The 25608-nt window shown below is 36.1% G+C and overlaps 1 protein-coding gene across 2 annotated transcripts in view; it reads left to right on the top strand.

Moving 5' to 3' along the window:
- USP32 (ubiquitin specific peptidase 32) overlaps positions 1 to 25608 on the top strand; it is a 230091-nt gene that overhangs the window by 180544 nt on the left and 23939 nt on the right. The window contains exons 13-25 of one of the 2 annotated variants that reach the window (XM_004434819.3): positions 5306 to 5501; positions 7531 to 7706; positions 8233 to 8373; positions 13249 to 13366; positions 16743 to 16897; positions 18336 to 18417; positions 19210 to 19284; positions 19769 to 19907; positions 20171 to 20276; positions 21676 to 21849; positions 22504 to 22678; positions 23152 to 23303; positions 24208 to 24319. In XM_004434819.3, the coding sequence (XP_004434876.1) occupies positions 5306 to 5501; positions 7531 to 7706; positions 8233 to 8373; positions 13249 to 13366; positions 16743 to 16897; positions 18336 to 18417; positions 19210 to 19284; positions 19769 to 19907; positions 20171 to 20276; positions 21676 to 21849; positions 22504 to 22678; positions 23152 to 23303; positions 24208 to 24319 (1801 nt within the window). Of the gene's footprint in view, positions 1 to 5305; positions 5502 to 7530; positions 7707 to 8232; positions 8374 to 13248; positions 13409 to 16742; positions 16898 to 18335; positions 18418 to 19209; positions 19285 to 19768; positions 19908 to 20170; positions 20277 to 21675; positions 21850 to 22503; positions 22679 to 23151; positions 23304 to 24207; positions 24320 to 25608 lie in introns of both variants that reach the window. The other variant, XM_014790920.2, reaches the window with a different exon arrangement.

Below are 25608 nucleotides of genomic sequence, written 5' to 3'. Positions count from 1 at the left end.
CCACTGTAGATTGAAACATTGGAAAAGAAGTGGAGAAAAAGCCTGTATTTTCCAAGTCTAAGGGATATCATTCATTGTACCTTGTTAAAAGCATATGGTACTGTTTGCAGTCTCTGGGGTCAATGATTACAGCTTCTCATAAGCTATTATAATCATTCTATTGCTAAATTATTGTAAAACTCAACCTAACAGATTTAATACCTGGTAATATATCATCCTATTTTCTTGCCAGTGATATCTACAGATTCAACCTGTGGACTAAGCTGTTCATAATAAGAAATATTATAAGAATGATTTCATGTAAATTTTGTTTAGAAACATAGAGTCCGTATAAGATTTCCAAACCAATTAAAGCATTTAAAAATACAATTCCAAATATTTCTTCTCGAAATTCTGTTAAATGCCAAACTCAGAGGAAAACTTGAAGAAAATTGTTTGCTCAAGTAGGATTAAGGAGACCTAATCTTCCCCAAAATATTTTTACAAATTTTTAAAAAGTAACTTATAATGCATATATAAACCTAGTATAAATGGAATAGAGAAGTGAATATAAATTTAAAAAGGAGTTGCCTGTCAACCATATGATAGGTATGCAGACATCATTTAAGTTGAAGAACACTTACAGCAAGAATAGTGACTTTCTGGAGGATAACAAAGTGACCTTGGAGAAGACTTTAAATTTTCAGAAAGTCATTCTTTCAAAATAGCTATGCTATCTGTCTTACTCCAGCTTTATATGCAAGATGGAAATGACCCAAAATCTCATTAAGATCTGAATCTTTTTCTGAAAAGCAAATTCCAGAGCAAGTAATAGATTTAATAAGAAATCAGTTACTATACTCTCAGCATTTGGAGCACATTATGAAAACAAAAGTATGAGATTATAATCCTCACTAGGACAATGGTTATCAAGTCTGACTGCATAGTAGAATCACATAGAGAGCTTTAAAAAAAAAGGCTGTGCTCTACTCCAGACCAGAAAGCATAATTGAAGAAAAGGGTTTAATTGATTTAAATAGTACATCATTTTTATTTACTGACAACTTTCTTTTGAAACCTAATTTAAATTTAATGCATTTTTGTTGGTGTGGACTCAATATCAGAAAAGCTGTAAGAAGATCAATATTATCTTTAAGAAATTGCTATGAAATTCACAGACTGAAGTCTAAACATATGATTAATAATATTAACTACTCAGGTCTAATTTACATTTCTACTTTTGGCTGTAGGTCAGTTTGGTTCTATTGTTCTGTTGTCGACACAATTTTGACCTCATTGGCGGATAGTCCAATTTAAAATACTGATGACCCAAAATTTGTATCTAATGTAGATTCCCAGTTTTTAGTCATTTGTGTACTGTGGTCACCATTTTTTGCCATATAATGCCCATACTGTTATTTGCTTAATATGTCAATATAAATAACTTTACCGTTTTTATGTAAATAAATGTATTTTAAAAGGAAACTTTATATCACTATCTTAAGCAGAAAATCTGTGTCACATTCCAGAAATAGAAAGTAAAAATAAAAATAAATTCAATGAAAATAAAATATATTATTAAATTGCATCTAAATAGTGTCGCTTTTTGAAGACTGATATTGAGGCCTGTTCTCTGTTAAAAAGAGAAATTATCAACTGTTAGATTAGCATATCAAGTATTAGATTAGCACATTAGTACCAAACTAAGACCCCTTCCTTGAAGTAATCAGAGGATTGAAAGAGATGTGAATAGGGAATAACCTTATCATTGTGAACTAGGGTTATTTAATGCCCCAAATAGTCTAGTACCTTTACCATACTTTAAGAAAGTTAGTAATTGACAGAAGATGCTAACATCTGGATCTGTAGTAAAGAATGTGAATCTCTGTGCCTCTGAATTGTTTGAAGTTTTAACAATAAGGCTATCTTGGCTGTTTTAAAATTTTTGATCTGACAAAGTTAATTGGTATGTGGAAAGAAATCTAGGTTTTATTGTCATTCTTTTTGCCACTCTTTCAATTAGAGGCACTGGAATTTCTTGAGAACTGGTTTCAGAAGGAGCTACAAATTGATAGTATTCACCTGCCTTACAGATCAAAGAGGAGACGTCTAATAAAATGTTGATACAATGTCTCCCTATTTTGGCTAAAATTAGGGATGTTATAATTGCATTAAAAGAAACGAAAGCATCCACTATGCTGTTACTATGCTGTGGCTTGGAATTAGTCTTTCAAATTTGATGTTTTTCTTGGGTTTCAGTTAGTTACCTTATAAGCAGTGCCTTCAAGACTCACATCCATTGATCAGTTTTATCTACTAAAATTCACATCGGTGTTTATTGAATGCCACTTGAGTTCTTCTACCCATGCTATTGTCTGTCTTCTCAGATGCCTATGGGATCTTTTTCCACTGGTTAATCCCTTTAGTCTTTCTCTTTACCCTCTCAGTTACAAATTCCTGATCTTTTTAAAACACTCACCGGTACACATTCTCATACCTTCCCTCCTGTATCTCCTCAAGTCTTACCTCTATTTTTTTTGCTGCTAAACTTAGTAGAAAATAGTTCTATGCTAGCAGTCTCTGCTTCTGGTACTCCACAAACATCTGATTTTTCTCTGATCATTCAGACTCATTGTCCTTCCCAGATTCTTCTACTACCTATCCTATAAATATTGTTCTCTCCTTATTCTACATATACCATTTTCTTGTGCTTCAGGAAGTCTATTGAGCCCCCAATTTTTATATCCAGCCTCTTTCTCTGTCCTGAGCACTAGACTCAAAAGTCCAGGTATCTCAAACCAGAATATTCAGAATAAGCTCATTCCCAAAACGATCCCATGCACCCATATACCTTATCTTATAAAGGTGTCAACTCCCATCTAGTCTTCTAAGCCAGCACCTACCTTGGAATTATCTTTACCCCTCTTTCATATACAAATAGTTGTCAAATTTTTTCACCTCCTACATCTCCTAAATCCATGCTTTTCTCTCCATCTCCTTATTTTTGGATCTAGTCTATGGTTTAGTACCTCATATTCTCTTGCCTGAATTATTATAGGAGTCTTCTAACTTGTGTCTCAATTTTTAATTTCTGCCTCCAGTCCTTTCTACACTCTAGAGTTATTTTTAAAGCAAAAACTGAATTATGCTATTCCCCTGTTTAAAAGCCTCTCACAGAAAAATCCTGTCAATATAATAAGTAAAAGAAAAAGAAACACTATGCTGTGTTTAAAATGTGATATCTATTTAACAACAACCAGAATGGTAGTTCACATTTACTAAATACCAGGCACTTTATATGTGTTGCTCATATAATCTTCACAGTAACTCTGGGGTAGATACTAATATTAACCTACTTTTTATCCGTGAAGAAACAGAGGCTTAGAAGTTTACTTATTGTGAAAAGTCACATAGCTGGTAAGTCAGAACCCTGCCCCTAGTTCTAACTACAGATGTGTCACTTAACGACCAGCATACATTCTGAGAAATGCATCGTTAGTAGATTTCACTGTTGTGTGAACATCGAGTGTACTTAGAGTGTCGGCTGAAATAAAGAGTCTGGGTAAAGGTTAATTAAGGAGTTTATTTGATAATTGAAGTGAGGAATTCGAATCCTGGGAAACAGTCCAACAGAGTATTCTAAGGAACTGCTCTGAGTCTACAGATCTGAGTGTAGTTTATATACTGTTTAACAAAGCAGTTTACGTACAAGAAAGGGCTTTCACATCTAATAGTCACATACTTGAAAGTTACCATGAACAAGAACTTTTGGTTGCGTGTCAAACAATGCTTGTAATATTGGTGTTATCTATGTGAGGAAGGAGGCAAGGACCAGGGTCGTCACTTTTCCCTTAATCTCTAAGAAACATAGTTGGGAAATGTGAGAGTGAGGGACCCATTATCTCTTCCTGTTGCTGATTCATCCTGCTGGTGTCGTCAGTCGTGAGGTAGGGGTTGCAAGGTCATTTAGACACAGGCTTATGAAGCGTACGTGGCTGCTTCACAGTACAGCACGGATTCTTGTTGTTCTGACTTGAAGCCTATGCTGCTCCCTTGTTAGATTTGCTTGTTAGACCAGGGAGAGGGGTCCCAGTTTTGTTCACACACAAACCTAGATGGTATAGCTTACTACACACATAGGCTATATGGTACTAATCTTATGGGTTCACCATCGTGTATTCAGTCTGTTGTTGACCAAAACAACATTTTGCAGCACATGACTGTGTATACTCCATGCTACTTGTTTTTTATATATACATATATATCTTCAGTCACAAGAAATAAAGGAAACACATCAAAATGTCAACTATAGTTAAGGCTAAATGATGGAATTTGAGTACTTGTAATATTTTCTTCATATTTTTCTATATTTTCTACAGTGACAATGTAATCTTTAGTAATAAAATGAATAAATATTATTTAATTTTCTTTTTTTTTTTTTTGGCTGAGAAAGATTTGCCCTGAGCTAACATCTGTTGCCAATCTTCTTCTTTTTTTACTTGAGGAAGATTAGCCCTAAGCTAACATCTGTGCCAATCTTCCTCTATTTTGTATGTGGGTCACCACCATAGCATGGCTGCCAAAAAGTGGTATAGGTCCACACCCAGGAACCGAACCCATGAACCCCAGGCCGCTGAAGCGGGGCACGCCGAACTTAACCACTAGGCCACAGGGCCAGCCCTCTATTTAATTTTTTAGTATCAAAAAAAAGCCCTCCAGGGCCGGCCCAGTGGCGCAAGCGGTTAAGTGCGCAAGCTTCGCTGTGGTGGCCCGGGGTTTGCCAGTTCAGATGCCGGGCGTGCACCGACGCACTGCTTGTCAAGCCATGCTGTGGCGGCATCCCATATAAAGTGGAGGAAGATAGGATGTTAGCCCAGGGCCAGTCTTCCTCAGCAAAAAAAATAAAAAATAAAAAAAGAAGAGGATTGGCAGATGTTAGCTCAGAGCTGATCTTCCTCACCAAAAAAAAAAAAAAAAAAGGCTTTCCATGGTTTCCAGTTTTCAACAGAATAAAACCTAAATTACTTTATGTGGCACAGAGTCCTTCCCTCTATTTAATTTTTTAGTATCAAAAAAAAGCCTTTATGTGGCACAGAGTCCTTCGCAGTCTGTTCCCAGTCTACTTTACCAATTTAGTTATACATACTCTTCCCCTTTGAAGAAATAAAAATTTAATTATACATTAAAATGTTTTTAAATGTCTGTAGCCCACCACAAGAGGATCTATTATTTCCACAATAGATAATTTGGGAATTCATTTTTGAAGGCTGCGTAGTTGTCAGATTATTAAATTTTACCTCTTAATCTCTGACTTCATGATTTTTAGGATGCCAGCCCTGTTGTAATTGAGCCATCATCTGTTCTGAATGGAGGAAAATATTCATTTGGAACACCAGTACATCCTGTAGAGCAGAGTGAAGATAGAATCGGAGGAGGCAGTCTCAGTTATGTGAACCCCACAGAAGAGAAATTTTCGGACAACATTTCTACTGCATCTGAAGCCTCCGAAACTGCTGGCAGCAGTAAGTATGACTTGTTTCCCATGAGGTTTAGTCAGGATCAGTTCATAAAGGAGTATATTTTGTCAGAGAGTGTGCTTGGTAAGACATTGAGCATCAGGCTCCCATTCACAGAAATGAGTTTTAATGAAATGGTCAATTATAAGAATCTTGAATGTATTAGTACCTTTACAAAAAGAATCTTTTCTATATTCTACTTCATTAATCTCTCAATTTGAAAATATTTTCACTGTTTTCATTGAATAAGCTACATCTCTCCATATTGCGAATAAACTATTTTGTCAATAGATTTAGATTTGGGAAGACAGTTTTTGAGAAAATCTAAATTCCCATCTCAATGCCTCTCTCTAACCATAAGCATAACTTCTTTGAATTAAATGCACCCTCATATCAGATTCTACATACATTTTGGGCCGGAATTTGAGGATTATTTTGTTATAATATTGAGAAAGAATTCAAAATGCTTCCCATAATTCTCTTTAGTCCTTGGTACCTGCCTAAAACTTAGTTGTTCTACACTTATGGGGAAGATGCTTTGGTGTTTTTGTGGCCCATCTGAATTAAATTGATCCCTATTATTTGGCTGATACAGTAGCAGGACTCTCCATCTTACTCTGTTCTTTCATTTTTGAGATCTTTTCTCCTTTTCTGTGGAGGGAATAGGCAAATTGGACAGAGATAGTATTTTTTCTGCAAAGCTCTTTGTAGAATCTACTGCTTCTCATTCCCCATCTGACATTACAAAGATCACTTAGTAGTCCCAGAAGTTCTCTCCTGATTGGCTTTAACGCCAAGATTATTTCTTCTCCCTCTCTAAGGTCCTTATTGATATGTGCTCACTCTATAACCTGTGTTATCCACAGGCTGAACAGTGCCACAGATAGAAGGTTCAAAGTAACTGATGGCTAGAATGTTTACTTGAGACTGACACGTAGTTGAGTGTTGAAATAGGTTAAAATACCATTGAGGTTCACAACTCTTAACTCATCATTAATCATTTTTCTATGTGTATTTTTCTTTTTCTTTTCTTTTTTGTGAGGAAATCAGCCCTGTGCTAACCTTTGCCAATCCTCCTCTTTTTTTGCCAAGGAAGACTGGCCCTGGGCTAACATCCGTGCCCATCTTCCTCCACTTTATATGGGACGCCGCTACAGCATGGCTTTCCAAGCAATGTATCGGTGCGCGCCCGGGATCCGAACCGGCGAACCCCGGGCGGCTGCAGCGGAGCGCGCGCACTTAACCCCTTGCGCCACTGGGCCGGCTCCTATGTGTATTTTTCTATTGTAACGTTCATGCCTTCCTTTCTTTTTTTTTTTTTTTTAAAGATTTTATTTATTTATTTTTTCCCCCCAAAGCCCCAGTAGATAGTTGTATGTCATAGCTGCACATCCTTCTAGTTGCTGTATGTGGGACGCGGCCTCAGCATGGCCAGAGAAGCAGCACGTCGGTGCGAGCCCGGGATCCGAACCCGGGTCGCCAGCAGTGGAGCGCGCTCACTTAACCACCAAGCCACGGGGCCGGCCCATGCCTTCCTTTCAAATAGATTAATTAGGGAACAGTTTCTACCCCACTAGGCACTCCTCTGTTGGAGTTCTTATTTTAGCTCCTTCCCTTTGGTTTAGAGACTTATCACCAGTATCTACCAAGAACATTAGGAATGTGTTTGCAGGTGGAAGAGAAGAATTAAGGGAGACTATGTGAGATCCCAGCTACTTGGCCATACTTTTTCCTTTCCTATCAGAGGACGTATAATTCTTGTTGGGAATTATTAGATATTCTAGGAGGCTGGCCAAATGTTCATTTGGTAATAATTTTTAAAGCTTTTATCCTACCTAGCATTAGGCTAGGTATTGTCCAGAAAGAAATACATCTGTATTTCTTATCTTCTACATATTTATCAGAATCTACAGTGTACTAACATGCCAACAGAATAATAACATTAACGTAATAGTGGACATTGAGTTCCTATCTTTAAGCCTATTTATGTATAATAACTAAAAATAAAGAGATTCCATCCTCTTTTTCCTTACAGGCTTTCTGTATTCTGCCACACCAGGGGCAGATATATGCTTTGCTCGACAACATAACACTTCTGACAATAACAACCAGTGTATGCTAGGAGCCAATGGGAATATTTTGTTGCACCTCAATCCTCAGAAACCGGGGGCTATTGATAACCAGCCACTAGTAACTCAAGAACCAGTAAAGGTAAGTAATTTGACATCTACTTAAAACCATTCTCTTTCAAGTTGCTAATAAATTTCATCCTAGAGGTTTTAGCACACAGCAGAACATTAGTGGGGGACCTGTTGTGGATGGAAATCTCATTTCTGTGAGAATATTTTATGATTTAGTTCTCATATAGAAACAGTGTGGTGATCCTTGGAAATGCTGTTTTGACTTAGGATGGCTACTGTGAAAATGTGGTTTCATATGTATATGGAATTTTTTTTTTCCAAAATAATATTTTTTATTGTTTGAAAGAAATCTGTGAAAACCAATCTTATTATTTCCAAATGCCCCAGTGATTTTTTTCAAATGATTTGCCATGAATTCCCTTTCTTAGTTTATTTTGAAAATTAAAAATAAAAATCTCTTTTTAGAAAGTTCATTTTCTTCCAGTAACATGAAACTGAGTAGTGACATATGTATCTGTTTTCCTGTGTCTAGGTTTTGTTAAAACACAAGACACTGTAATATTAAAAATCAACATTTACATTCCATTCTTTCTAAGGCCACATCATTAACACTAGAAGGAGGACGATTAAAACGAACCCCACAGCTGATCCATGGAAGAGATTATGAAATGGTCCCAGAACCTGTGTGGAGAGCACTTTATCATTGGTATGGAGCAAACCTGGCCCTACCTAGACCTGTAAGTATAGCCAATAATGCCTTATATAAGGAGCAGTCGTAGATGGGGTCTTCTATTACTTTTCTATATGAACCTCACTATCCACAGATTAGTTCTTACCTATGATAACAGGAGTATTCAGTACCTGTTCACATTAGTTGAACAGCTTTTAGGTTCTTTCACGTTCATTCATTTATTCATACATTTGTTGAGCACTGTATTGTGTACCAGCCATACAATGATGTGCCTGTGGGAGTGGGTGGCTTATATGGAGTGAAGGGAATAGTCACTGGACTAAATAAAGTCAAGGAATTATGAGGCTAGGCTATTAAGTCAGTCATCCACATAAATGCAGACGTTAGGATAATGCAGGACTTAGGCTGGAGCAGAAGTCTGAGAGCCAGTGCCAAAAAGTTCAGTGAATGTAGGGGAAGTGGTGCAGAGGTTACTTCTTTTTTTTTTTTATAATTTTTTTTTTTTTATTTATTTACCTTTTCCCCCAAAGCCCCAGTAGACAGCTGTATGTCATAGCTGCACATCCTTCCAGTCTCTGCACGTGGGATACGGCCTCAGCATGGCCGGAGAAGCGGTGCGTCGGTGCGCACCCGGGATCCAAACCCAGGCCGCCAGCAGCGGAGCGCGAGCACCCAACCGCTAAGCCATGGGGCCGGCCCAGAGGTTACTTCTGAAACAGTTATTCCCAGACATCCAGTTAGGGATTGGGTTCATCTTGTACCTGCTGGTGGATTTGTGTGATTTGTCTTTTTGAAAGAGAGACATATAAAAGATCATAACATATGATAACAGGAATTCCAAGTTAGTGAATTCTGATTGTTGCCATTATTAGGATGAGTCATTTAGAGCATAAGTAAAATGCTCTAAAATAATTTAAAGGACCTAGAGCATGTAATATCAAAATATTAGAGAGTTAACTATGCATCATTTGTTGTGCTTATACAGTAAACAGCAGGACTCATTACCCTGAATACTCTTTACATTGTCGATGCAGTAAAATACTTTATAAGAAGATTCTTTTGGTATATCAAGAAACATTCTCCCTTATGTAATATCCAAACTAGAACTTTCTTACACTAGGAAGGTTTGGCGTAGATGAGATATAGTAAGTTTGATCACTTCCAAAAAGAGTAAAAGTCTGCTATGAAGCCTTAGTCTGTAATTTTGACATTTGAGTTGTTAATAATTATGTTTATTAAAAATTATGTTTAAGTTGGAATCAGGAATTTAGGGTTTCTGTTTGTTGGCTCCAAAAGGTTCCTACTGTGTTTGACATCAGGACTCCTAGATAGATATGTATAAATATGAATATACATAGATACATATACATATATATTATATTATTCTTTCTTTATTGGGGTGGTCCTTGAGTTAGTCGCTTAATTCCTGAGACTTTCCTGCTCTATTTTATTTTTTTTTATTTATTTATTTTTTGTGTGAGGAAGATCAGCCCTGAGCTAACATCCGTGCTAATCCTCCCCTTTTTGCTGAGGAAGACCAGCTCTGAGCTAACATCTATTGCCAGTCCTCCTCCTTTTTTTCCCCAAAGCCCCAGTAGATAGTTGTATGTCATAGTTGCACATCCTTCTAGTTGCTGTATGTGGGACGCGGCCTCAGCATGGCCGGAGAAGCGATGCATCAGTGTGCGCCCAGGATACGAACCCGGGCCACCAGTAGCGGAGCACACGCACTTAACCGCTAAGCCATGGGGCCAGCCCGCTGCTCTATTTTAATATTCCATATCTGTAGGGAAACAATAGTGATAATTGTGTTTGATATATATAGTTTGATGTATTAGAGCCTGCCTGGATTCAGATTTCCAGAGTTCTAATCTCTAAGTCTTAGTTTCCTCATCTGTAAAATAGAGATAACAGTAATATCTACCTCATTAGAGTTGTTTTAATAATTAAATAGTACGTACGATTAGCACAGCATCTTATTTATAGTGACTGGTCAGTAAATGTTGACTATTGCTGCTATCATCATCATTATTATAATTATTAAATGGGTTTTTTCAGAGTCTCACAAAAAGGTCATGTGTTTTACATTGATGTCAGACAAGTATTAGTAAGCTGTAATTTTACTAGATTAAAGCTTCATTTTGCTGGCTTGACAGTATTTTTTCAGCTCTAAATATGATAAACTTTCCTGATTTCAGGAAAAAGTGCTACGAAAACATTTAAAATATGGTGTTCCCAGTTAGAGAATACTAAATATATTTGCCTGGCAAGGTTAAAAATGAATGCTTTCACCCTCTTACTTTACATAAATCATACCATTTTTAAAGAAATAGCTGTATTTAATTTGCACATGTTGTACATGCCCGATGATAGATTAAGCAATATAGAAAAAACAGAGAAGAAAATAAAAATCATGCCATATCCTGCTACTTAAGAGATAACACTATTAACATTTTGGAGTGCATCTTTTCAAACATTCCTCTGTGCCTATTCATAAACATATATAGATATATATGGATAATTTTATGAAATTGAATCATGTTATACCTGATATTTTGTGATCTGCTGTTTTCAATCTAGTATAGATGCTATGGATATCTTTCTAGGTTAATAAATTTAGATCTATACCATTATTTTTAATAATTGCATAGTGTTCCTTTTTATACATTGCATACACATACACATACGTGTGTACATAAATCATAATTTATTAACCAATCACTTACTGATGGGCATTTAGTTTGCCTCTAGCTTGTAGTTGTTTAAAACAATTTTCTGGTGCACATTCTCTTTCCAAACATGTATGATAATCTCTTTAAGGTATATTCCTGTAAATGGAATTACATGTATTTTTTGCTGGTTGTCATTGAAATTAACAAGTTTATAGATGAGAATAATTAAAATGTAAATAAATATGTGTTTATGTATGTATCTTGGAAAGCAAGATGCATATTATAAAAACTACTTCATTATTAGTTCAAATTCTGCCAAAGGTATGTTTTTATGTGGCCTGACAACTACAGATGCTAAATTATTAATCTTTCCCCAAATCACTTAAACTGAAATCATAAAAAATTACAGTTGGTTTTGCAGCTGTCAGTGTCTACCTAGAAGGGTGGGAAGGGTGGATGTCCAGACTTTCTTTTCTTCCAGTGGTCTTAGAGGAGAGTGTCAGGAGAGCTCTTTTTACTGCTTACCATTTAAATAGGAGTTGAAAAACTCCCAAATGGAGCTTTCTGAGTGCCATACTGTAGTGTATCAGAATGTGCAGAATACTTTTAAGAAATAATCCTAAAGGTTTGGTTTGTAGTGTTATTTTTATTTGGTTCTTTACTGCCCCTTCTTGATATTAAAAATTGCTCTGTTATAGGGACTGGCCTGGTGGTGTAGCAGTTAAGTTCACACACTCCACTTTGGCAGCCTGGGGTTCACAGGTTCAGATCCAGGGCACGGACCTGTGCACCACTTATCAAGCTGTGGCAGGCATCCCACATGTAAAGTAGAGGAAAATGAGCACGGATGTTAGTCCAGGGCCAATCTTCCTCAGCAAAAAGAGGAGGATGGACAACAGATGTTAGCTCATGGCTAATCTTCCTCACAAAAAAAAAGAAAAAAGAAAAAACCACGCTGTTACAGAAGACAGTTACTAGGGCAAAGAGAAATAAAATAAAGCCTGATCACTTGCAACTATTGAAGGCTCTTTAACATTTTATGTTTTGAAGAGTTTGAGTGTTAACCTTGCTCTCCTTTTGGAATACTAAATTGATTATGTGCTACTTTTAAAACTCTTAAAGCACTGTTTTGATAATGAAATGTTTTCATGTGTCTTTGGGCTGGCAGGCAGGTTGTTGGAGGGGGTTACTGAAAAATCCTGTTTCAACAATATGACTCCCAGTTTTCTACATCCAATACAATTGTTTTAGTCATAGACAAAAAATATATGAACAGACCAGTTACATAGAACCATAGATAGTAAATTTTTGTATGGAAACATTTTTGTCCTCACTACTAATACAAGAAATAACTTTTTTTTTTTTTTTAGGTTAGGTCGGAAGCTCAGAGTGCGCGAACCTAACCATTACGCCACCAGGCCGGCCCCAAGAAATAAACTTTTAAGCAAATTTATAATACTTTGTATATGTATTAAAGAAATAGGGTGTTTTTAAATGATGTCCAATGATAAGGTTTTATGAGAGTAGTACATTCATAAATTTCTGGGAATATTGCAAATTGCTACACTTTGGGTGGCAATATGACTTATACAGTTAGTGACATGAAAACTTCCATACTTTTTGACTTGTAACTCCAGTCCTAAGAATTTGTCCTTTGAAAAGACTGTCATTGGGCCAGCCCCGTGGCTTAGTGGTTAGGTGTGCGCGCTCCGCTGCTGGCGGCCCGGGTTCGGATCCCGGGCGCGCACCAACGCACCACTTCTCCGGCCATGCTGAGGCTGTGTCCCACATGCAGCAACTAGAAGGATGTGCAGCTATGACATACAACTATCTACTGGGGCTTTGGGGGGAAAAAATAAATAAATAAAAATTAAAAAAAAAAAGACTATCATTTATATATATGAAATATGTAAAAGTGAAAAGAGTTATAGTGTGAGCGTAGTAGAATTGTAGATAATATTTAAGATTTTTTCCCTTAATTTTGATGTTACTTGCTTTTAAATGAAAGGGGAGAAAATACCTACCAGGAGTTCTAATCTTGGAAGATAGATTTAGGAGCAGGAGGCTAAGAGTATATAAACTCAAGTAATTTTAATCTATGATTTTCTGTAATCCAACTGAAATTTAGGTAGTGAACCTATTGGACATTGGACATTTAAAAATAAATCTCAGAAGTTAAATAAAAGTGACAAGTTGTGTTTCTTCTATAAAAGAAGAAAGTGATCACTCTATATCTTTTGAAATAACAGGTGATCAAGAATAGCAGGACAGAAATCCCAGAGCTGGAATTGTTTCCTCGATATCTTCTCTTCCTGAGACAGCAGCCTGCCACTCGGACACAGCAGTCTAACATCTGGGTGAATATGGGTATGATGAGCCTGAGAATGTTTCCTCAGCATTTACCAAGAGGTAATTTAAGAATGCAGCAAGAATACAATGGATTTCCTTAAAAAAATAAAAACCAAGTTGCTCAAAGTCTGGTGCCACTGTACTAATACACATTACCATCTGGTTTCATACAGAATCAGTAAAGCACTTGTGGGGCTTAGATCTATGGTCATGCGCAAGACTAAATGGAGTAGAGCCAAAATCTCAGCAGCAAACTAGGAAGGGTTGTTTCCTTTTCTGGTTTGTAAACATACAAAGATAATAAACAGAAATAGATTTTACAAACTTTGTTTCTTTGAGAACAAGCGACTATAAATTATTTGCTTGACCTAAGTTAGAGTCTACCAGTCAATGACTGGTCTTTTCAACTCCACTCAAATTTCTAAGAGGTAATCTGTTGGACAATATCATCTTTTTTTGTTTGCTTTTTGGTTTGTTTTTGACGGAACATGATACATTTCTCATGCTAGGTCCAAGGAGCCTTTGTAAGAGACAGATAATACAGAGCAAAGGATATATTTTTTAAAATGAAAGTGATGCTTTGAAAAACATCAGGCTATCAAAATGACATATAAATATGTGCCCGTTTTAATGTATTACATGCGAAAAGTTATCCTTTCGTTTCTCTATGAGGTTACATTTTATTGATGGTCAGCACTTGCTCTATGCTTTTGCCTTGCAAATGTTTGAAATTTTCTTCAGCAGAAATAATGAATTTATCCATTTACACAAAGTCTCAGACTTTGTGTTAACAATGCCAAATTGTTATTATAATTAATATGACTTAGTATGCAAGAACTACCTGTGAACCCAAACCAACCCTATAAGTACCATCCCTCCTTTGAAATTGAATAAGGTTAGTTTTATGTCTTCCTTAAAGGGTATATTCAGATAATATATGGAGATTCTTATACATATTGTTTGGTAAAAATTATAGCGAAGCAGTGGCCTCTGCCTAACCAAACTTTGTCTTTGGGGAAAATGTCAAAATCAAGGAACAGTGAAATAGCATCTCTATGAAACATTCTTGATTTAATTTTCCATTGAATAAAAGTATTTGCCTTACTTCCATGGCATCCATCGCACATACCTTGTTTGATTCTCTTTGAAAGATAACATGAGAGGCAAGATGTGGTGTTGTGCTTTTAGTAAGTATTCTTTGTAACTCTTGTGCTGATCGTAGATTTTTGCTGCTTCTGTAAATTCCACTAGATTTGTTGGTGCTATTCAAAAGCACAAAATTATATGTAATAAGTGGCCGCCTGCTTAATGAGCTATGCTATAAAAACTGTCTAGAATTCAAATAAATTTCTTATGTGGCTTAGGACAATAGAAATTGACTTGGACACTACACTTGCAAATGCTTCTGAATCCTAGAACTGGGTAGTTATTATGTTCCAAATTTGTTCTTAATTTGAAATTTTATTCCTTACTAATTAGTTGTGAAATCAATCATGAATCATTTTGAAGTTTATAAAAATATGCTTTCTTGCTGTAATCTTATAACTAATCCTCTGATGTATAATTGGAGAAATTTGCTCTTCTGTTTTCTTTTAGGGATTATCTTTTGCTTGCTTATAGTAAGAGATTTGTTTTGCTATATGTTTAAAAATTATCCATGGTTGGGTTTTATTCTGCCATAACATAGTTTTCATTTTTCTCATTATTCTACTTAAGACGGCTGTTTACTAGGCTCTTTTAGTCCTTTTGAAGTGGACAGGTATACAAACGTTGCCACAGTTACCATGACTTAAACGTAGCCTTTTTGACAGACAAGGCTACAGAAGTCATGTCTTAGATGATTTTTCAGCCTATTTTAAGTGGGTGAATTGTTTTTGGAAGCTCTAAAAAAGCGGATGATGGGGCCGGCCCGGTGACACAAGCTGTTAAGTGCATGCACTCCGCTGTGGTGGCCTGGGGTTCGCCGGTTCGGATCCCGGGCGCACACCGACGCACTGCTTGTGAAGCCATGCTGTGGCGGCATCCCATATAAAGTAGAGGAAGATGGGCACGGATGTTAGCTCACAGCCAGTCTTCCTCAGGAAAAGGAGGATTGGCGTCAGATGTTAGCTCAGGGCTGATCTTCCTCACAAAAAAAATAAAAATAAAAAAGCAGATGATGCCAGCACATTTAATGGGAGGAAAAAAGCTAAGTCACCATTGAATGGGTGGAAAACTACCTAGAATGTTTAATTGTACCCTAGATGAATTATATTGATATGTTGTTTATTTTTGTTTCAGGTTGCTCAATAAACTATAACCTCCCATAGGCAGAGATAACTAGTTTAAGCTACAGCTTTTGTCTGGACTTTTGGCTGATTAGTTAACCGGGGTTTAGCAGATTGTTTTAGCGATCTGTCTTTGATTTCCATAATCTCTTGTCATTTCATCCTGCTTCTCTTTTGAAGTATAGTCATGTGTTGCTTAACAATGGGAGTACATTCTGAGAAATGCATCATTAGGTGATTTCGTCATTGTGCAAACATCATAGAGTATACTTACAGAAACCTAGGTGGTTTCACCTACTACACACCTAGGCTATATGGTACTAATGGGACCACCATCATAAATGTGGCCCGTCTGTTAATGTGGTGCTTGACAGTATATGGTTAGACTTGATATATTCTTCACTCTTTCCCTTTGTTGCCACTCCTTTTGTTTCCACCTTGAGCCCTTCAGGAATTCAAAGTCATGTCTGCTGTGATCTTATTGGGCAGGCAGGCAATATGATTTTTTCCCCCCTTCTGCCTTTGAATAGGGCAATTTTTTTGTCACAGGAAGCTTCGTAGCTTCATTTTAAAGCTCTGTTTGGCCATGTAGAGTCTACACGTGCTTAGAATTTTAAGTAAAATTTTTTTGTGTAATTGTACCAGTGTGTTAGGTAATTGGGCCCCTTAATGACAGAATGATGGGATTAGCAATTCAAAGACAGTTTATTTTAAGAAAGTAAATCAGGTGAATCCAATTATCTCTCTGTGGAATTCAAATCCTGTCCCATTTTATCTTCCCCATTCTTACACTGAGTTTTGATTTTGCTTTTGAGTGTGAGGGGGGCCAAGAAACCAGGGCCTATTACTGATATTTGCCTCTCTTCTTGGGACCCGAATACTGCCAATTATTTGGGCCTCTTTGATTTTGTTACTCTTCCTTTCAAAGTTAAGGCTTTGGACTGACTCTAAGACACTTGGGTCTCCTGTCTTCATTTTAAAGCTTCTTAATATATAAAATTATTAAACCTGTAATTCCCACTTCTCATCAATATTTCCTAAAATAGTATGGTCCCCGTTGCTGAGAGGGGTGCTTTTTTTCTTTTTTACATCTGCCTTTTTCCTTATTGTGATTACTGTGACCATAGGAAATGTACCTTCTCCGAATGCGCCATTAAAGCGGGTCTTAGCCTATACAGGCTGTTTTAGTCGAATGCAGACCATCAAGGAAATTCATGAGTATCTATCTCAGAGGCTGCGTATCAAAGAGGAGGATATGCGTCTGTGGCTTTACAATAGTGAGGTAAGAGGCATCTCAGAGTCATGAAGTGTCCTGATTAAGTGTCCTGATTAAATCCATATTTCATGAGTATGGGGTTTTTGTCTACAGTAGTTATGCTGAAAGCCATATCTGGGATCTCAGTGAAAACTTCAACTTGTAAATTACTGCATGCAGGGCTGGCCCCGTGGCTTAGCGGTTAAGTGCGTGTGCTCCACTGCTAGCGGCCCGGGTTCGGATCCTGGGCGTGCACTGACACACCACTTTTCCGGCCATGCTGAGACCGCGTCCCACATACAGCAATTAGAAGGATGTGCAACTACGACATACAGCTATCTACTGGGGCTTTGGGAGAAAAAAAGGAGGAGGATTGGCAATAGATGTTAGCTCAGAGCCAGTCTTTCTCAGCAAAAAAATAAATAAATAAATTACTGCATGCATACATGTAGATATTTGTCACCTGAAATCCATAATAACAGTTGATAATCATCTTATAAAGTAACAGCAAATATCTTTTGTTTTTTTACTAAGTAGAGTTTATTTTGAATTTGTTTTAAGGTAAATTATACACATATTAAAAAAAATTCAAACAATACAAAAGTGTACAGTGAAAATTCTTTCTTCCCATCCTCTGACCCCTAAGTTTCACTCTCTTCAGAGGCAGTGATGTTAATTGCTTATATATTCTTCCTCACATATGTAATATATTTTCAGATTATACTCTGAAATTGGATCATAAGTAGTTTTACCCAGTTCTCTGTTCCCTAGTTCCTTCTTTCTTACATCCTCCTTTGGTCACCATTGAGAGGCAGTATAGTATAATAGTTAAGAACACAGCTCCTGGAGCCACATGGCCAGGGATTAAATCCTGGCTGTTGTTAGTTGTATAACCAAGGGCAAGTCAGTTAACTTTCTGCATCAGTTTTCTCATGAGTAAATGTGGAAAATAATAGTTTCTCTCTTAGGGTAGTTGTGAGAATTAAATGAATTAATTGAGCACTTTAGACAGAGTGAGCATAAACAAAAATGTATATAATTCTATTGCATGACATTAGGTTTTACATTTTTTGTCTCTAGTAAGTGATCAAGTTCCATCTTAATCACAAGCACATTTACGGAATTTCATACTAGGTGCTAAAGAAAATTTCTTTTCTGTAAGCTCTTCAGAAAATCTAAAGCTCAGTGAATTTTGGTTTGATGTGTGATGAGTCTTCTTCTGGTCTCCCCAAAATTCTGTGTAACTTTGCTTTAGAAACAAAGTATATGTTTATGAAGTATACATTATTTTTCTCTCATTTTGCCACCTAAATTATAAGTATTTCTGAACAACTATAATATGCCAAATACTGTCCCATGAGTTATGTAACTACAAGGACGTTTTTAATTCTCATTCATTTTTATTTCCATGTTTTTTTCATGTTTAGTAATCAATTAACAAAAATATTTCCTCTTCCATACATAGAATTACCTTACTCTTCTGGATGATGAGGATCATAGATTGGAATATTTGAAGATCCAGGATGAGCAGCACCTGGTAATTGAAGGTACAAGATGGAAGCATGCATCTATATTAGATTTTTAAGGGAAGAATTTAAAGATTTATTTACTCACTAATAACCCATTTTCTAATTTTGCCAACTGTTATTTGTTCATGTATTCTTAATGGTAAAGAAAACCCATCAAACCCTTTAGTTATAAGTTTACCAAGTTTCTTAAAATTTTCAGGCAGCCTCTTTGAGTTTGAGTAAAGAGACTAACTTTCTTGCATAGTTAGTGGCATAGGCTTTCATTAGTCGTCAACACTGGACTCCACAACAGAGCTTACTTGTATATTCACACATAGGTTGACACACTGGCATGCACATATCGTTGAAAACATAAAGTGTGTCTTTTCCCATCAAGATTCCTGAAATTTATATAATGTTATAAACCAGTGTTACCTCAATGAAAAAAAAGATTCATGGAAACATTGCTAGCTGCTTTTGTATTAAAATGAATAGATTATTCTGACAGTTGTCACAATTTTAAAAGAATTGTAATAGTTCTAATGTATTAAGTTTAAAAGCATTGATTATTTCTATAGATGGTTGAGTATAATTTTACTTTCAGGTAGGTGATTGAGGGAATAGCTTACTAATTAATTCTGACCAAGTGACTATAAAATCCCCAATATAAAGAGTTGGAATGGTTTCAGAGTCAATTACTAAAATTAACTTGATTTTTTTTCAGTTTCTGATTTAGGAATAACTCTTTTTTTTTTTTTTAACAGAAGTAATTGAGTGGGTCTGATTTGAATGGATAAGAAATTAACACACTCCTCTCTCTGTCTTTTCCAGTTCGCAACAAAGATATGAGTTGGCCTGAGGAAATGTCCTTTATAGCAAACAGTAGTAAAATAGATAGACACAAGGGTAAGTCTCCAGTGTATTATATTTAAAAAGATTATCTTAAAATTGTTTTTTTTCCTCTCAATTATTGAAGTGTTAGGAACATTAGCTTTCTAGTTCAAAAGTGATTAGGCCGCCTATTATGTTTCTTTTTCCTATTATGTTTCTTTTTCCTGAAGCAGGAAAACATCAGATTTCTTTCTATCCTTGCAATAAAATAATTTATATATTTTTAAACACACAATACTAGGAGAGAACTGTTTAAATTCGAAAAAACTATTGTGGCAATTAAAGAGAATCATTGCTGCTTCTAGATTATAGATGAGCATGGATTATCATGATTGCCAATGACACTCCATAAAAAACCCTCTACTTTAGCATTGAAAGACCAGGTAGAGAAATATTAGCTCCATTTAGCTGTTAAAAGAGTTATAAAAATCATTGCATCATACAAGTAACTGTTTATCTTACTACAGCTAGGCTTTGGTTCTCATATTGTTTGTTGCAGTTCCCACAGAAAAAGGAGCCACAGGTCTGAGTAATCTGGGAAACACATGCTTCATGAACTCAAGTATCCAGTGTGTTAGTAACACACAGCCACTGACACAGTATTTTATCTCAGGAAGACATCTTTATGAACTCAACAGGTAATCTTTCTTGAGTCATCAGCCTCTTAACTTTTTATAACTTTGAAATGAACCCAGTATCACCTAACTATCCTCTTTCTTCACCCCAGGGGAGAAAAGTCTTTCTTATTTGCCGTATTTAGTATGAAATAAGGACCTAGGGATACTTCTTTTGTTTTAAAAAGATATTTTGATGTGAGAAAATAGATGCTAGGCTTTTCTGTGCCTACGTGATTGTGATTTATGAGAATCCTTGGCAACAAATTTTCCTCTCAAACTTCTAGGACAAATCCCATTGGTATGAAGGGGCATATGGCTAAATGCTATGGGGATTTAGTACAGGAACTTTGGAGTGGAACTCAGAAGAACGTCGCCCCATTAAAGCTTCGGGTAAGCGGGTTAAAATAATATGAAAGTGTTTAAGTCCTAAGCAGTTGTTTAAGTAATTATTTTTCTCTACATGTTTTTTATATTTACCTTTTTAGTTTTAGTTTAACTAAGGTTTTTGGGTCCTTCGCTAGGCAGAAATTGAATGTCAAATACTTTTACTTGTTCAAATATATGTGTAATATTGCTATAGATGTAGTGGGTAGGAAAAGATCAAAGCCACAGTCTAAATTTGGGATATCATTCATTTTACTAATTAGTCAGGTATCTTACTTGTATATATAGTAAACCTTTCTTTGTTAGTTCTTCACTATTAGAAGTATTCTAACTGCAGGGTAGACCTCTGAATCTAATGAATAATACTCAATACACTTTTAACATTACTAGGATAAGTAGGTCTATCTGTAGAATAAAAAAAGCAGAAAGAAAACATGTAATTAACGGATACAAATTTTACATTAATATTATATGTAGTGAATTTTATTGAAGTTAGGATTATTTTTTATCTTGATTTAAAAACAAGGCAAAAGCTAATTTTTAGGTTAAAAATTAATAATCATAATCATAATAGTTAGAAATTTGATTACTTACCACTTACCAGGCACTATTCTAATTACTTTATGTGTATTAACTCATTTAATTTTCTAAATGGCCTTATTATCTCCATTTTATGGCTCAGGAAACTAATGCTCAGAGCAGTAAATAGCAAGCACAAAGTTGCAAGCTAGTTAATAAATCCTCACAGTTAAACACGCGGCTAGGGACCGGCCCGGTGGCATATCGGTTAAGTTCACCCGGTCCGCTTCAGCAGCCCGGGGTTCATGAGTTCGATCCCGGGCGCCAACCGAGGCACTGCTTGTCAAGCCATGCTGTGGCGACGTCCCATATAAAGTAGAGGAAGTTGGGCACAGATGTTAGCCCAGGGCTCATCTTCCTCACAAAAAAAACAAAAACAAACAAATAAATAAATAAAATAAACACGAGGCTGTTCTGCCTCTGATAATAAAAATTAGGATATACCAAGACCAGAAGAATTAACTGTAGAAGAAAACAGTATAACAGGAAATCTTTCATTGTGAGCAAATGCTATTTTAATAGTCTTATCTGTCTTAAATGTCTTCTGTGTACCTAAAGAACTGTTTGCTTATATGATACTGAACTGGGATAGAGTATTGGCCAAAATACGTTTTTTGCTTTTGTTTTTTTTTTTTTTTTTTTGTCTTTTGAGATTAAGAGTAGAAAGATTTCATGATTATCCAAAATATGTTTGCTGAAATAGAGACAGACTAAATACTATATACTATTTACCTTCTTATAATCCCTCTGACTGAATTTTGGCACATATTCTTTCCAAATTTTACAGAGTAGTGAATAATGAGTTTGATTCCTCTTATATTTATAGTGGACCATAGCAAAATATGCTCCCAGGTTTAATGGGTTCCAGCAACAAGACTCCCAAGAACTTCTGGCTTTTCTCTTGGATGGTCTTCATGAAGATCTCAACCGAGTTCATGAGAAGCCATATGTGGAATTGAAGGACAGTGATGGCCGACCAGACTGGGAAGTAGCTGCAGAGGTTTGTCGGTTTTGAGCTTCTAAGTAAGCAATAGATAAAATGTTCTGGCCATAAATGTGTTGCACAACTTAATGCTAACTAAACTATTCTGTGATCAGATTTTTACTGTGAAAATAAAGGAATTTATATTTTTCTGCTTAATTCTTGTGCAGTAATGCCAAAACAAAGCACCTTTAATGAAAATAGAAAAATGCCTTTTCACATTGTAAGCTTGTGAGAGAGGACGTAGGAATAATTATTCAGTAGAACTTCAGGAGTCCCTATAAATGCTGAAGTAATGTGTACAGTGACAAATAGACGTGTTTTATCTGCTTTTTAATGGACAAAACTTTAATTCTCATCTGTGTTACCATGCTAAGAACAAAGAAAAAAATCAAATTTTCCATCTGAATTTAATATTTTATAGGTTGAGCAGAAAGAATCACGTTCTATTTCATAACTGGTTTTCTCTACTATCTCAGTAGGCAATACATTTTAAATTACATATCTGAATTGTAAATTTGTAGGCGGAAAGCTTTTATATCTTAAGTGAAGATTGAGGATTATATTCTTGCATTTAAATCCAATATATTTAACTAGTTTCTTTGAATTTGTTCAGAAATACTTATTTTTTGAATTTTGAAAAAAAAATTCCCTAATGTTTTTCCTTGCTAGGCCTGGGACAACCATCTGAGAAGGAATAGGTCGATTGTTGTGGATTTGTTCCATGGGCAGCTACGGTCCCAAGTCAAATGCAAGACATGTGGACATATAAGTGTTCGATTTGACCCTTTCAATTTTTTGTCTTTGCCACTACCAATGGATAGTTATATGCACTTAGAAATAACAGGTAGGTCACGAAGTTCTGAAAAATCATTTAACTTCATTGTCTTTTATCTTATTCAAGCAGCCTGAATTTGTGAGTATAGTCATTTGTTTATAATGCATTCTGATAAAGATTGGTAGTCAGCATGTTATAATCGAACAATCTAATTTCAGGCATGATTTGAGGTTTGAAAGATGGAACATGGGTCCATTTTTGGTCCATTTTTGATTCTCTATTAGTCCAGACATGCCAGAAACTCTCTTTAAATTCTTGCAAAGCCACTCACACTTCTATACCAGGTGAACATCAAAAAATAATGATTTCATTTAATATTATCCTTAAGTACCATCTGTGTAGCGTTTACATATAAAATAAAAATTCTAAGCTGAAATGTTTGCTATTTCCAAGTCATACACACACACACAACACACATATATGGTGTAAAGCTTTCAAGGAAACCTGCATTTTACTGATAAAAGATCTTTTATCTTTACTAGTTATTAAGTTGGATGGTACTACCCCTGTAAGATATGGACTAAGACTGAATATGGATGAAAAGTACACAGGTTTAAAAAAACAGCTGAGTGATCTCTGTGGACTTAAATCAGAGCAAATCCTTCTTGCAGAAGTACATGGTTCCAACATAAAGGTAATATTAACTATTCTTTCTAGGAAACCTTTGATTCCATCTTTCAAGGGTCACAGTTTTCTCAATTATTATGTTGATTGACTGAGGGAGATATTAAAACAAAAAAAAACTAAACCAAAAAATTGTCAAGTTTTCCATCCCAGAAACTTAAAAGGATTGTCTAGCAGAATAAAGGAATAATGGTGATGGTCATATTTTTGAAGAGGGAAAATATGTAAGCCCAAGACTATCTATATGGAGTGATCTAGCTATGTCACTACCATATAGGTTTCCCACAGTGACTGCTGCTGCTGCTACACTTGACAGCTATTCTGTATTACCACTGTCACTAGAATTCTTCCTGGGTTAAAGTATTTTGTGCATTTATGAGTGTATGCTTTCGGTATTTACTTATGAATATAAATACCTGGCCTTTCAGCGCACTAAGAAGTTAAGAGAGTAAAGACAAATTAACACAAATCACTTCTTCCTGCATACCAGCTAGAGAAAGAGACATTGTAATAAATGTATTGCCTACCCTAAATTGAGCTCCTACCAGTAGTAGTATTTTTATTCATCTTTGGGGTTTCTGAGCAAACTCCTACCTCATTGACCTTTTTTTTCATATGTAATGCAAAGGTGAGATCTCTCTGAGAGTTTTCAATTTAGATACTTGAAATGAAGGGCAAAACGTAAGTCAACTATATACAATATACTTCCTTCGTATGTAAAGGGATAACAGTTTTGTCAGTAAGGTGAGTTTATCAAGCTTTCATCTTTTAGTTATTTGAGAAAAATTATTTAATCGTCTTGTTTGTGTTACTGATGAAAGCATCTAAGACATTCATTTCAAATATGTCAGAGAGATGATTTTTCGTTTTATCTGAAACATCTCCCCCTTCTCATCTTGCCTCTTTTTCTGTAGAATTTCCCTCAGGACAACCAAAAAGTACGACTCTCAGTGAGTGGATTTTTGTGTGCATTTGAAATTCCCATCCCTGGATCTCCAATTTCAGCTTCTAGTCCAATACAGACGGGTAAGATAGAACTAGAGCTCCTCTCATGATTTCAGCTTTAAATGTTGGTCTAAGCATTGTCGTCATCTTTATATTTGTATTAGAGCAAAAGAATTTTGGAGCCTGAAAGAAACCTTGGTGATCATTTGTCTCAACTTCCTTATTTTATAGATGAGAAACCTAAAATTCAGAGAACCTAAGTGACTAAGTTAGATAGATAGTTATTAGCTAAATCTACCACTGGAATTCAGATCTCTTTTAACTCTTTTATCTAATACTAAATGGCAACAGATGGTATGAGAAATATTTTGTATATTTGGAATATACAAAAAAATAAATATGACTAAAAAGGAATCTGTTTATCTAATATTGCATATAATTTAATATGGTCATTCAGTGAGTCTTTTTGGCCATTAATGTGGTTTGCCTGTTCTTCTCTATACTGCTGATAATTAGATTCATTCCTCAACTATAAAGGGCTTCAGAGAGAATGAGGCTCCTCTCAATGGCACTTAGTAGATAGTAGTGATGGTGGGTTGGTGGATGATTTAATATTACTCTTTTGTTTATTTTTTATTTATTTATTTAAAAAAATTTTTTTTGAGGAAGGTAGGCCCTGAGCTAACATCTGTTGCCAATCTCCCTCCTTTTTTCTCCCCAAAGCCCCAGTAGATAGTTGTATGTCATAGTTGTACATCCTTCTTTTTTTTTTTTTCCTTTTTTTGTGAGGAAGATCAGCCCTGAGCTAACATTTGTGCTAATCCTCCTCTTTTTCCTGAGGAAGACCAGCTCTGAGCTAACATCTGTTGCCAATCCTCCTCCTTTTTTTTTTCCCCAAAGCCCCAGTAGATAGTTGTATGTCATAGTTGCACATCCTTCTAGTTGCTGTATGTGGGACGCGGCCTCAGCATGGCCAGAGAAGCGGTGCATCAGTGCGCGCCCGGGATCCGAACCCAGGCCGCCGGTAGCGGAGCGCGCGCACTTAACCGCTAAGCCACGGGGCCAGCCCTGTACATCCTTCTAGTTGCTCTATGTGGGACGCTGCCTCAGCATGGCTTGATGAGCGGTGAGTAGGTCTGTGCCCAGGATCTAAACCAGCGAACCCCGGGCCACCACAGCAGAATGCACTAACTTAACCGCTGCGCCACTGGGCCGGCCCCTACTTTTTTGTTTAGATTATCACTGTCCAGTAGAATTCTCTGCAGTGATGCAAATCTTCTATAATCTTTGCCATACAATACAGAAATTAAAATCTTCCAATCAGTCTACAATTATTATTTGAACTATGATTTCTCCCTGTTCTTTGTTAA

This window comes from Ceratotherium simum, chromosome 16, assembly GCF_057802395.1.
Source record: "Ceratotherium simum simum isolate JZ-2026a chromosome 16, ASM5780239v1, whole genome shotgun sequence".
Classification (NCBI taxonomy): Eukaryota; Metazoa; Chordata; class Mammalia; order Perissodactyla; family Rhinocerotidae; genus Ceratotherium; species Ceratotherium simum.
This window is presented reverse-complemented; position numbering and strand designations above follow the sequence as displayed.